Raw genomic sequence first — 13,530 nt, 5'->3', positions numbered from 1 at the left:
AAATAGTAATCTGATTATTTAAATAAATTAGTTAGTTTCCCCATAGAGACCAGATAGTTACAACGTGGCTATCTAATTGTGTGTGTGTGTGTGTGTGTGTGTGTGTGTGTGCGGCCAGGTCCCTCTCTTCTGCCCCCTGCAGGGTCTCCTACTGATGAGGATGCTAAAGAGAAGTCAGATGCCATGCCCAACATCTCAGACATCATGCTGAGGAAACTCAAACTGCACAGAGGGCTACCAGGCTGGTGGGTATCACAGTATTTAGACTGACAGGGAATGACCTTTTACCATAGATTTTAGTATTTCTACTTACATGCAGAACCTATATTTCCTCTTTGATTATATTGCAGTGCACCTCCACTCACGGAAAAAGAAGTTGAGGTGAGTATCTACTCTGGAGAGTGTATTATACAGTAGTAACCAGTTTTACAGTGCATGTTCTCCCGTTGTCTGTGGCCTCATGAATGTAATGTACAGGAAGCCCCTAGTCTCTACCAATGATTGAGACTAATGGGAGCCTCAATTTCCTGTCTCTAAGGAGAAAATGCAAACATGGCTGTGTTGTTTGAGTGCAGAGCACTTGGACTAGGCTTTAGCCCCGCCTGCACAGACGCCTGTCCCTCCCAAGGGGATACATGTTGTGCACTAGGACAGTCGAGTTCACCAATTTCCTCTCAACACTTGCCTCAGTACTCTGGGACGATGTTTGGAATGCTGCAGCAGAGACCCTTTGATCATGACAGCATGACACCAAGAGTTCATCTGTCATCATCGCTGCACGTTATAGGCTCATCTCAGGCCTGGTAGCAAGCAGCACTGTCAACACACTGGCTATTTGGTGGGTAGCCAACTAGCCAGTGATAGCTGGGTAGCCAACTGGTGTAGTTCTATATGGTAGCTGGGTAGCCAGCTGGTGTCGTTCTATATGGTAGCTGGGTAGCCAGCTGGTGTAGTTGTGCTTTACATTACCGCATACTGTACATTGCTAGCATAACAGTTATGTTATGTTAACATGTGATCAAGGATGTTCAGTGTTACATGTGTTTATTCAGTCCCATACTGTATTCATGTTTTCTTGGGCAGCACATTAATTGACTTGACCCCTCTGATCTACTTTGTGTGGCGGTCCAGTGAGTTGACGTGTCTCAGTCCTTAATAATGGTACCTAATGTGTCCCCGGGGACCGTTTCATGAACATTAAACACAGTCATATCCTCCCCACAGAACGCGTTTGTTCAACTGTCGCTGGCGTTCCGGAACGACAACTACACTCTGGAGACACGGCTCAAACAGGCGGAGCGGGAGCGGACCCTGACCGAGGAGAACACGGAGAAGGAACTGGAAGAATTCAAAGGCTCTCTGAAGGTCAGCCTTTAGTCGGCCATGATGACACAGGATATGAAATTAGTTGTGATTCACTCATTTATCAAGGTCCTTTGTTTTGTTGCTGTTGCCTCCTCAGTGCACGGCACCACAGTGGAGTAACATGGAGCAGCGCGAGTCCTACCAGTGCCTCATAGAGACAGTAGCAGTACTGCACCGTTTGGCCAACAGGCTCTCCAGCAGAGCTGAGATGGTTGGAGCAGTCAGACAGGTACTGGAAATCAGACATAGGATAGGATAGCATGGGCCATCCACAGGGTACACTCAAACCCCCGAATGAGAGAAGAAAACATTGAGTGAAAGTGAAAACTTTTCCATGCTCCACTGTCATGAGAAAAATACTTTGGGATGTTCAGGAGCATGGGTATTTTTTAAATATTTTTTTTAAATAAGATATGTTTGTGAAATATTTAGCCTGTTATGCTTCCCTCAGGTTATCGTTCACACCAAAGCCAAGTCCAATAAATGACTAGGGAAGGACTCAGGGGTATGTCCGTTGTGATTTATAGACTAACAATATTGCTGCTGTACAAGACCTGACCCCAGACTGGACATGATGATGGCTTTCCACAGTGTTGGAGTCCCTCTCAAAATTATATTCTCTCTCTCTCTGCTGTGACTGTATGGTTAACTCTCCTGCCCATAGACAGTAATGACCCTGCTGTTGCTGCACTCTTAGAACAAAAGATACTATCTAGAACCTAAAAGGGTTATTTGTCTGTCCCAATAGGAGAATCCTTTAAAGAACCCTTTTAGGTTCCAGGTAGAACCCTTTTGGGTTCCAAGTAAAACCCTTTCCACAGAGGGTTTTACATGGAACCCAAAAGGTTTCTCCTATGGGGACAGCCGAAGAACCCTTTTGGAACCCTGTGTGTGATAGGAGAAACGTATGAACAAGGCCACAGAGGTGATGATGCAGTACGTGGAGAATCTGAAGAGAACCTATGAGAAGGACCACGCTGAGCTGATGGAGTTCAAGAAGCTGGCCAACCAGAACTCTAGTCGCTGCTATGGAGGATCCATAGACACTGGAGGTACACCTGCACAAACTCTTTATCTCCATTACATGAAGGGCAAGTTGTTGCAAAATGTTGATTGACTTAAACTACGTTCTCCTGTGTTCTTTGGTTAGATGATGGAGTCCCACGGCCATCCAGGTCTATGTCCCTGACCCTGGGAAAGGTTGGTGCTGTAGTGTTGAACAGAGTGTTTCTACTGGGTTTGACTGGTTATATCAGGGTAACAGTTCTCAATGTGATAGACCATATCTTTTTAAGGATAATATCCCCAACTGAACTCTCCCTCTCTTTTCTTCCCTCCTCTTTCTCTCACCCTCTCTCTCTCCCTTCCAATGGATCCTTATCAGGCTTTGCCCAGGCGGAGGGTCAGTGTTGCGGTAGTCCCCAAATTTAACCTCCTGAACATCCCTGGTCAGACCCCGGTCATGGCAGGACCCGGCCCCAGCGTTGCCATGGGACCCAGCCCCCAACCCACCATGGGCCAAGCACTTCCTGTCCTGGTATGTTTTCTACCCAATCACGGCCTTCTCAGCCTGTCAACTTGACCACATGATTAAGTGGTTAACTTAAATAGACAGGATATTATCAGTCTGCTTTGTCTACATGCATGTTGTTTGATCTTGTTAATTACAGTGTGAAGCCAACAGTATGAAAAGCAACTTTCCCACTGAACCTACACATCCAGCTATAGCTGAGAGGTATGTTCCTCCATCCTCTGTCATAATGTTGACCTAATGCATACCCACGAATATACTGTACATACTGTTCTCAGCACAATCTATCTCCTTGCCTGTATTGCCTGGTTCCCAAGGTCCGTTCACAGCACTGTGAAACAATGGGCGATGCGGGGCCTTAATATATGTACACCCTTATCAGAAGACATCTTGTGCTGTATCAGAATCTTTGCCTTGTGTACTTGACCTTCAGGAAGTAGCTTGATTAACCATTGCCATCCGGATACCAGGGGCCATATACAGCAGATAACTGCACTACCGTTATGCAACTCCCAGATTGTCTATGCACCCAAAATAACTGTGCAACATTCCATAAAAACCCAACTGCAACTGGCTGATGGGATATTCTGAGATGTAATCTAAACATTTGGGCTGGGGAGCTTGACAAAAGCCAGGCCAGAGACTCCATCCCTGGCTTAGTAATAAGGGGAGTCTGAGAGAGAGAGAGAGAGAGAGAGAGAGCATTCAAGTGGTGTGCTCTCTTAGTTTGCCCCATGCCAAAATCTCAGGATCTCTCGGAGCGAGAGAGACAATAACAATTGTATCAAGTGTCTGCTCAGTAAAAGCCAGGGACGTTTTAAGAGTCCCCATGTACACATTTTGCCTTTGTACTTTTGGTTTTTACGCAAGCTTGCCTGGCAGTGATGGTGCCATCCCCGCACGCTGCCATTCAACTGCGTTCCAGCCTGTCCATTAACACAAGGCCACAGTGTTATGATGGAAAGCCTAATGACCATGATGCACTCCTCACTCTCATCATAATATCTATTGGTAAAATGTTCTATGTGTTCTTTCCGCAATGAAACAATGCAGTGGAAAGAGTGTGGCAGAGCAGGAAGCTGAGCCATCTGCCCCAGCCAAGCCCTCCGTCAACCTAGAGGAGATCAGATCAGAGATCAAGGCAAAGATCGAGGAGGAGGCCTACAATAAAGGGTGAGGCCCTTTTCTATGTACCCACTCACCCTGACCACCCACAATCATACCCACAGTCACACACCCTGTGCACGCTGACAGAAGAGTGGCTGTACTGACATAATAGTGTCAGTACATAATAGTATGAAGAATCAACAAAATATAACAGTACATTCAGTACAGTCAGCATTGCAATAAAGTGAAGTAGTGTATATGTAATGTGCCCCTGCTGCCTTATGATACTTCCTCTACGTTCAGCTCATGTGCCTTTTAATGAGAAAACACGTGTGATGTTCCAAATACAGCTACCAAGAGGGACTGAAGAGAAGTAAAGAAGTCAAAGAGGTGGAGGAAGAGGAGGAGGAGGAGAAGGTAGAGGAAAATCCAGAAAAGAAGGATGAAATAAAAGAGGTCAGCAGAAAAGAAAAGTTCAACAGGTAATTTTCACTTCATGTTGATCAACTGTAAATAAATTATGATGTAGTTATACTAGCCGCTGTATAATGACTGGGTGTATACCTTGTAATTGTTCTGAATCACCTCTCAATTTTGCCTTTACAGTAAGGTTGAAGAGGTCCTAGTTGTTCTTGACCGACTTTGCCCCAAGATTTTCCGCCGTAACCGACTTCTCTGGATTGTTTTGACGTTGTTCCTGGTCACGTTTCTGGCCGTCAGTGTTTTCACATACTTTAGTGATCGCTATAACAACCATGGGGACATGTCGGCAGAAAAAGCCATGGTCCAGGGCAAGAAGAAGATCTTTGGACTGAATGTAGGAGTACAGCCAAAGAATCCCACTCCAGAATAACAAAGAGCCTGTCTCATACTTCTTTCAGTCCAAATACTCTTTTTTTCCATGATACATCAAGAGCTGAACTTGAATATAGGGTTTTGAAGATCTAGGGTTTGGGGGGGGTGTATCTTTGGGAGCATTTATTTCGTTTTTTATTGGTTTCAGAGGATAAGTCTTCTAATGATCATAAACGTTATCAAGGCATATTTATGTTGTGTTAGGAAAGCTGCCTGACTGTTTCTGATGTTGATATATGATTGTTGCTTAGGGGGCCAAGTATAATAGTGTGATGAAATATGTTCTTATCTACAGTGAGATCCAGGATTTTGTATTTGAAATGATACAATGACTATTATGTGAAAATGCAGACTGTCAGCTTTAATATGAGGGCCTTTCCATCCATATCAGGTGAACTGAATGACACATTGAACAGAATGAACAGGGAGGGTAGCATTTTGGAGGGGAACAAATCATTATTCCCAATTCATTCATAAGTATCATGGTAGCATCCACATGAATTTAAATAGGGTTTAGAAACAGGTTCTATTCTTATTTACAATAAAAGTGACTCCAAAATACACAATACATTATTTACCATTCATTTCTCTTTGGCACAAAATAATCTGACACACAAACTGCAAATGCATTCAACAAGTTTGTATTCACGAGCTTGATGTAATCATTGTGTGCTATGAATATGGGACCAAATACTACACATATACTACACTTATGAATATGGGACCAAATACTACACATATACTACACTTATGAATATGGGACCAAATACTACACATATACTACACTTATGAATATGGGACCAAATACCCTCAAACTAAAGCTGACAGTTTGCACTTTATAGTCTTTATCATTTAAAATCCAAAGTGCTGGAGTACAGAGACAAATATATATTTGTCATTGTCCAAATACTTTTGGACCTCACTGTATATATTCACAACGTATTGTTATTATTCCTTGTCCTACTCTGAATGTCATCCTGTAGGACTGAATGTGGCCCCTTGGGCGAAAATGGATGATTCATGATGAGTTCCCTAAGACAAATGTCACAGTAGACATTAGACTAACGTACATTAATCTACCACTCTGTTACTTTTATGTTCATTCTCTCAGGTCCAGTAAACGGACCTCCCCTGAAGAGATTTACAGAGATATTTAAAGAGATATGTTTTTTAATTCAACTTTTTTTTTTGTGTAAAATATCTATATTTGTGGAATTTAAGCAGATACTTTTTTGGAAAATCTATAATACAAGCACATTCCAAAGTAGTTCCTCAAGTGCAATATTTAGCAGCTGATGGTTCTTGTTTGTATGTGTTGTTCCTGTGTTGGTTTGCGTCCTCCGAGCACTGAAAGATTTCCTTCATGTACGAGAGCACTTTTAGACAGCATGAGAAATGTTTTATCTTCTACGCACTTGTGTGCCAGGATTTTCTGTTGTGTCAACTTCGCCTTGAAATAAAGGTGCCTTAACTCCCAGCATTCATTTTCATAGTGAATAAGACAAACAGGTGCAGTTTACATGAAGCAAACAGGTGTATTGGCAGAATTCTCATGCTAACCTCGGTGGAATGAGTGACACAGTAATTGTATTTTTCAACACAGTGCTTGTTCCCTTCCGCCCTACACTTATGAAAATGAAAGATCTGTCATATCTCTCAGGAAACCACTTATGTAATCTAATTGGCTCCATTAAGCTGTAGCTGCAGTGTGTCAAGGCTGCTTGTGTAAGGGTTGTCGTCGGGAGAAAGAGAGGACCAAGGTGCAGCGTGGTAAGTATTCATTGTAATTTAATAAAGAATGAATACTGAAACAAAAACAATACCCGACAAACGAACAGTCCTGAACGGTGCAACAAAACACAGAATAGAAAATAAACACCCACGAAACACAGGTGGAAAAAGGCTACCTTAAGTATGATTCTCAATCAGAGACAACTAACAACACCTGCCTCTGATAGAGAACCATACTAGGCCGAACACAGAAACCAACATAGAAAAACAAACAGACTGCCCACCCCAACTCACGCTCTGACCATACTAAAACAAAGACAAAACAAAGGAACTAAGGTCAGAACGTGACAGCTTGAGTGATTCTCTCTGTTTTAATATTCAATTAATGTCACAAAAGAAAATATAGATGTCCTCTTTAGATGTCCATTGTTTTGGGACGTTTAAATGTCACTGACTCTTCTCACACATCAAAAAACTACTTTTGCTTATTTTTCAGTTCTGTCTGCGTCATTTCCTGCTGTACTAGGTTGGGGTGAGGTGTTTTGCTGGAAGTGGGATTTCGCTGTGTGTCAGAGTCATCAGAGGATGCCAGGGATCACGAGCTTGTTAATGACTGAGCAAACGGCAGAGGGAGGAAATCATTGTGTGAGGTGCCAAAGTCAATAAAAAAGAAAAAATGTTCCCAACATCTATCTGTGCCAAATAACTCCTCATGTACTCTCTCGAAAGAATACAACTTAAGGACTAGCTTGTTTGATTCATGCTTATTCTGCATCCATACGTTTTTTTAGGCAGACTCCCAATCTAACGTGCCTATCTATTAAAACAAATTTGACTAAGGTTCAATGTTTTAATGTTAGTTGTTTTAACAGAAGGGATCCTTGAGGTCAAATCAGAAATGATCATCTCAGAAATGTTTTCCTGAAGTTGGTAAAGGAGGCCTGAAGATCAGTTTCGGATGGAATCCTCCATCTGTCTTTTCGAGCATAATGTGTTATTACACAGTATTATGAGTAAGAGCTGTTCATCTTATTCTCAATTAATTAACCTCTTAAAAAAATATTACCACTACTTCAGCAGTTTATGCCACACTTCCGATGCTTCTGCATCATGTTATGTTAACGTCTTGCTACATTTATCTTATTCTTGGACCTGGTTGGCTCCTAAAGTGCTCATACTGAACGTACTGCCTGCTTCCTGTTCCCGGTGGTTCCGTGACCTTGTCACCACCTCGTCTGACTGGTCATTTATACAACAGCTTTGTACACTTCATGAACCCACCCTTCTAATATGAAGAGAATCACCTCTCACTAACCCCTTCATTTGGCTCACAGACACACAGTGGAACACATCCCAGTAGCTCCCAGTCCGGTGTCACTGACCATTGGTAACCATGATGCAGGTTTGGATCCTCTCACTACTGCTGCCTCTCACACTGTCATTCTCTGGTCTACACGTTGTTCCTAGCAAAATCAATGGTAAGATGAATCTTTTTGTATTCATTATTTTTATACTGCATGTGTCTCAAAGCTCAAAGATGTTGCCTTCAAAATCAGTTCTCAAATATGCATTGTGCTTTTGGAGAAAAACTTTGAACATCATTTTGAAGTGATTTTGTAATCTTCATGAATGATTACTGATGAACGTTGATATAAAAATATATTAAATAATACAAGGCATGCAAATGCATTAAGTGATACTTTCACTAAATTATCTAAAAGAAGAAAAACATCATTAGTTTAAAATATTCTGACTTATTATTGGATTTTCAAATTGATAAACTTGACTAATTAGAAATAATTTTAAAACCAGCAAACATGCACATAAACTAATCTTCAATTCCCTTAACACCAGCTTTCCCAGAGAGACAAATAGCTGGGGTGTTTCTGGTCAGCTACACAAATTACCTCAACCAGTTTACCTATGCCTTCAATGCCTCTGAGGCCAGGAAGGTGTGCTGGTATCTGGGTGTAACCATGGCCTCCAATTCCCAGGTTGAGGAGGCTCAGAGACTGGGCTTGGAAACATGCAGGTAAAATTACTTTTGGATTCGATTCTTCTTTGTATGCTAGTGATCCTTTTCATAATAGATAACCTCTGAGAATAAATGAATCCAATTTAAATTGGCTGTGTCTCTAGGTTTGGGTGGATTGATGAACATTTTGCAGTGATCCCTCGTATTGAGGCCAGTAAAACCTGTGGTCAAAACCAGACCGGTGTCATCAAATGGAGAGCCTCTGTCACCAAACTTTTTGATGTGTTCTGCTTCAATGCTTCAGGTACAGTAAAGGATTTAAAAAAATCTTAATCTCAATGCAAATCAAATCAAATCAAATTGTATTACCGTAGTCACTTGCACCGAATAAAACACCTTATAGTGAAATGCTTACTTATGAGCCCCTGACCAACAATGCAGTTTCAAATAAATACAGCTAGGAATAAGAGATAAAAGTAACAAGTAATTAAAGTAAAATAACAATAGCGAGACTATATACAGGTGGGAACCGATACAGAGTCAATGTGCGGGGGCACCAGCTAGTTGAGGTAGTATGTACATGTAGGTAGAGTTATTAAAGTGACTAGGCATAGATGAGAACAGAGAGTAGCAGTGGTGAAAAGAGGGGAAGCGGGGGGGGGGGGGGGGGGGGTAGCCATTTGATAGTCTGGGTAGCCATTTGATTAGATGTTCAGGAGTCTTATGGTTTGGGGGTAGAAGCTGTTTAGAATCAGTCTATGACTAGGGTGGCTGGAGTCTTTTTGACCATTTTTAGGGCCTTCCTCTGACACTGCCTGGTATAGAGGTCCTGGATGGCAGGAAACTTGGCCCCGGTGATGTACTGGGCCGAACGCATTACCCTCTGTAGTGCCTTGTGGTCAGAGGCCGAGCAGTTGCCATACCAGGCAGTGATGCAACCAGTCAGGATGCTCTCAATGGTGCAGCTGTAGAACCTTTTGGGGATCTGAGGACCCATGCCAAATCTTTTCAGTCTCCTGAGGGGGAATAGGTTTTGTTGTGCCCTCTTCACGGCTGTCTTGGTGTGCTTGGACCATGTTAGTTTGTTGGTGATGTGGACACCAAGGAACTTGAAGCTCTCAACCTGCTCCACTGCAGCCCTGTCGATGAGAATGGGGGAGTGCTCGGTCCTCCTTTTCCTGTAGTCCACAGTCATCTCCTTTGTCTTGATCACTTTGAGGGAGATGTTGTTATCCTGGCACCACACAGCCAGGTCTCTGACCTCCTCCCTATAGGCTGTCTCGTCGTTGTCGGTGATCAGGCCTATCACTGGTGTGTCATCAGCAAATTTAATGATGGTGTGTGCAGTCATGAGTGAACAGAGAGTACAGGAGGGGACCGAGCACGCACCCCTGAGGGGCCCTCGTGTTGAGGATCAGCGTGGCGGATGTGTTGTTACCTTCCCTTACCACCTGGGGGCAGCCTGTCAGGAAGATCAGGATCCAGCAGAGGGAGATGTCCCAGGGTCCTTAGCTTATTGATGAGCTTTGAGGGCACTATGGTGTTGAATGCTGAGCTCGTCTGGTAGGCTCGTGTCACTGGATCAATGGATCCAGTAGAGAAATGTTATGCTATGGTGATTCATGAATACAGTGCCTTGCGAAAGTATTCGGCCCCCTTGAACTTTGCGACCTTTTGACACATTTCAGGCTTCAAACATAAAGATATAAAACTATATTTTTTTGTGAATAATCAACAACAAGTGGGACACAATCATGAAGTGGAACGACATTTATTGGATATTTCAAACTTTTTTAACAAATCAAAAACTGAAAAATTGGGCGTGCAAAATTATTCAGCCGCTTTACTTTCAGTGCAGCAAACTCTCTCCAGAAGTTCAGTGAGGATCTCTGAATGATCCAATGTTGACCTAAATGACTAATGATGATAAATACAATCCACCTGTGTGTAATCAAGTCTCCGTATAAATGCACCTGCACTGTGATAGTCTCAGAGGTCCGTTAAAAGCGCAGAGAGCATCATGAAGAACAAGGAACACACCAGGCAGGTCCGAGATACTGTTGTGAAGAAGTTTAAAGCCGGATTTGGATACAAAAATATTTCCTAAGCTTTAAACATCCCAAGGAGCACTGTGCAAGCGATAATATTGAAATGGAAGGAGTATCAGACCACTGCAAATCTACCAAGACCTGGCCGTCCCTCTAAACTTTCAGCTCATACAAGGAGAAGACTGATCAGAGATGCAGCCAAGAGGCCCATGATCACTCTGGATGAACTGCAGAGATCTACAGCTGAGGTGGGAGACTCTGTCCATAGGACAACAATCAGTCGTATATTGCACAAATCTGGCCTTTATGGAAGAGTGGCAAGAAGAAAGCCATTTCTTAAAGATATCCATAAAAAGTGTCATTTAAAGTTTGCCACAAGCCACCTGGGAGACACACCAAACATGTGGAAGAAGGTGCTCTGGTCAGATGAAACCAAAATTGAACTTTTTGGCAACAATGCAAAACGTTATGTTTGGCGTAAAAGGAAACACAGCTCATCACCCTGAACACACCATACCCACTGTCAAACATGGTGGTGGCAGCATCATGGTTTGGGCCTGCTTTTCTTCAGCAGGGACAGGGAAGATGGTTAAAATTGATGGGAAGATGGATGGAGCCAAATACAGGACCATTCTGGAAGAAAACCTGATGGAGTCTGCAAAAGACCTGAGACTGGGACGAAGATTTGTCTTCCAACAAGACAATGATCCAAAACATAAAGCAAAATCTACAATGGAATGGTTCAAAACTAAACATATCCAGATGTTAGAATGGCCAAGTCAAAGTCCAGACCTGAATCCAATCGAGAATCTGTGGAAAGAACTGAAAACTGCTGTTCACAAATGCTCTCCATCCAACCTCACTGAGCTCGAGCTGTTTTGCAAGGAGGAATGAGAAAACATTTCAGTCTCTCGATGTGCAAAACTGATAGAGACATACCCCAAGCGACTTACAGCTGTAATCGCAGCAAAAGGTGGCGCTACAAAGTATTAACTTGAGGGGGCTGAATAATTTTGCACGCCCAATTTTTCAGTTTTTGATTTGTTAAAAAAGTTTGAAATATCCAATAAATGTCGTTCCACTTCATGATTGTGTCCCACTTGTTGTTGATTCTTCACAAAAAAATACAGTTTTATATCTTTATGTTTGAAGCCTGAAATGTGGCAAAAGGTCGCAAAGTTCAAGGGGGCCGAATACTTTCGCAAGGCACTGTATATAGGCTAATTGTTCTGTGCCTTTCTGTTGACCCTAAACTCTGAGGTAATTGGGATTTTTTCAGAAAGTCAAATCACTTACTTTCCTTTCCTTTGTGAGACTAACAATTGTATGAACGTGAGAGGAAAAGGGAACATTTGAGTGTGAAAAACATCCTACATTAACTTCCTGAACTGTCCCTGGGGTGGTGTGACCAAGTTTTAGGTATTGAGTGAAATGAAAATGTTTGGCAAACAGCTACTGTGATGGTAATGCTGGATATCAATTTATTCATTTAATTGAATGTGAATGCATTGCTAACTTACTCTCATTTACTTACCACAGTGATACAATTGGAGGATACCACAGCTGATACCGCTTTGACCACGCCGAAGCAACAGGAGGGAGCACATCCTTCTCGTTCAGGAGAGGCCTCATCCCCCTCTACCTCCCTCTCTCCAGCCATCATTCATCTTGTCCCCTCCACACAGTCCGCCCGGCCCACCTCTCATTCTCGCTCCTCTCTTCTCTCTCTCAGTAGTTTTTCTGATAGCCCAGAGGTAGAGGTAGAACTACCCCAGCCCGTGAGCAGCGCAATACTTATCACCTCGACCATTGTTCTTCTTCTGACCGCAATGGCCATTCTCTTGTACTTTAGAATGTAAGTGTTTTTGTTTTGTTACCTTTTCTTTGTAAAAGGGGAAAAACTAGATATGTAAGATCCCTTGAATTGAAAACCATTATTTAGATTGAGGTAATTCATTAAGCACAATTACTATAACATATACCCGTTGACATGGTCATGCATACGTTTGATTTTTGGCAGAGGCAGAGTGACTTTAGGGATGTAAGTTGATACTGTGTTAACTAATGTTCAGCCTGCACGTCACATTTTATTTTTCCTCTTTAAAAAGGAACAATGGGCTCAAGACTATTCTCCCCTGCTGGGATGGAGAGCAGCAGAAAGAGTACATTGAGACAAAGGAATGTGCAGCACACACCTGTATGAAGGACACAAAGGAAGCCCAGACTGAGGCTGAAGCTGAGACTGAGGAGGATGTGTGCAAAGAGACAGCCAATGACATCAGTGTAAACATCAGTGATGAGACCAACGCAGATTCAGCATCAGAGACAGAACCTTGATGCTTTAGATTTGGTAAGACCAAAGATAAGGTCTGGCTGCTTTTTTAAAGTTATGTTCCTGCTTATGGAAGTTATGTTGTTTAGTAGTTTGTATAAAGTGTGCATTAATGTTATTCAAATGCATTTATTTATAGCATGGGATGCCTTTCCAATTTTGCTTTAAAAGGTTATTTTATGTCTCCTTGTTTTCTGTTGTTTATGTTCACAATAGATTGTTCTGGAGAGCGTCCTGTATTTTAACCACTAGATGGCGATGTCATCAAGGCAATTATTGCTGCAACGTGGATGAGTTGATTTTAGGACTAGTATAGTAGCTGAGTTGAAAATGGTTTCATATTTTTTGCTATACATATAATTGATTTTACGACTTCAAAAAAGGTTAGTCAGTATGCCAGGGCCACTGCTAACTACTGCATTTTAAATCATATTTTTAAACTAATGCCAATCTCGAATTGATGCAATAAATTCTAACTTTTTGTATACCCTGCCTTGCAGTTACTTCTTAGCCTTTTTTGGAAATGCAGACTAACGCCATGAGTTTTGGGTTCATGTTCTAATAAACAATGTATTCCATCATCTCA

The 13,530-nt window shown here is 42.2% G+C and overlaps 2 protein-coding genes across 4 annotated transcripts in view; both read left to right on the top strand.

Moving 5' to 3' along the window:
• LOC110506477 (inositol 1,4,5-triphosphate receptor associated 1) overlaps positions 1-6,336 on the top strand; it is a 29,630-nt gene extending 23,294 nt beyond the window's left edge. For 2 of the 3 annotated variants that reach the window (XM_036963933.1, XM_036963935.1), the window contains 11 exons: positions 119-245; positions 351-381; positions 1,225-1,365; positions 1,463-1,594; positions 2,264-2,417; positions 2,516-2,565; positions 2,750-2,902; positions 3,036-3,100; positions 3,950-4,069; positions 4,354-4,485; positions 4,610-6,336. In XM_036963933.1, the coding sequence (XP_036819828.1) occupies positions 119-245; positions 351-381; positions 1,225-1,365; positions 1,463-1,594; positions 2,264-2,417; positions 2,516-2,565; positions 2,750-2,902; positions 3,036-3,100; positions 3,950-4,069; positions 4,354-4,485; positions 4,610-4,856 (1,352 nt within the window). In that variant the 3' untranslated portion in view covers positions 4,857-6,336. The remainder of the gene's footprint in view (positions 1-118; positions 246-350; positions 382-1,224; positions 1,366-1,462; positions 1,595-2,263; positions 2,418-2,515; positions 2,566-2,749; positions 2,903-3,035; positions 3,101-3,949; positions 4,070-4,353; positions 4,486-4,609) is intronic. The other variant, XM_036963934.1, reaches the window with a different exon arrangement.
• A 1,529-nt stretch (positions 6,337-7,865) lies between these two features.
• On the top strand, positions 7,866-13,429 carry LOC110506491 (lymphatic vessel endothelial hyaluronic acid receptor 1). Its single transcript, XM_021586138.2, has 5 exons — positions 7,866-8,067; positions 8,444-8,621; positions 8,729-8,868; positions 12,152-12,467; positions 12,721-13,429. The coding sequence occupies exons 1-5, from the start codon at positions 7,983-7,985 to the stop codon at positions 12,947-12,949; spliced, it is 948 nt and encodes a 315-aa protein (XP_021441813.2). The 5' UTR covers positions 7,866-7,982; the 3' UTR covers positions 12,950-13,429.
• Positions 13,430-13,530: the final 101 nt, after the last annotated feature.

Source organism: Oncorhynchus mykiss, chromosome 26 (genome assembly GCF_013265735.2).
Source record: "Oncorhynchus mykiss isolate Arlee chromosome 26, USDA_OmykA_1.1, whole genome shotgun sequence".
Taxonomy (NCBI): Eukaryota; Metazoa; Chordata; class Actinopteri; order Salmoniformes; family Salmonidae; genus Oncorhynchus; species Oncorhynchus mykiss.
This window is presented reverse-complemented; position numbering and strand designations above follow the sequence as displayed.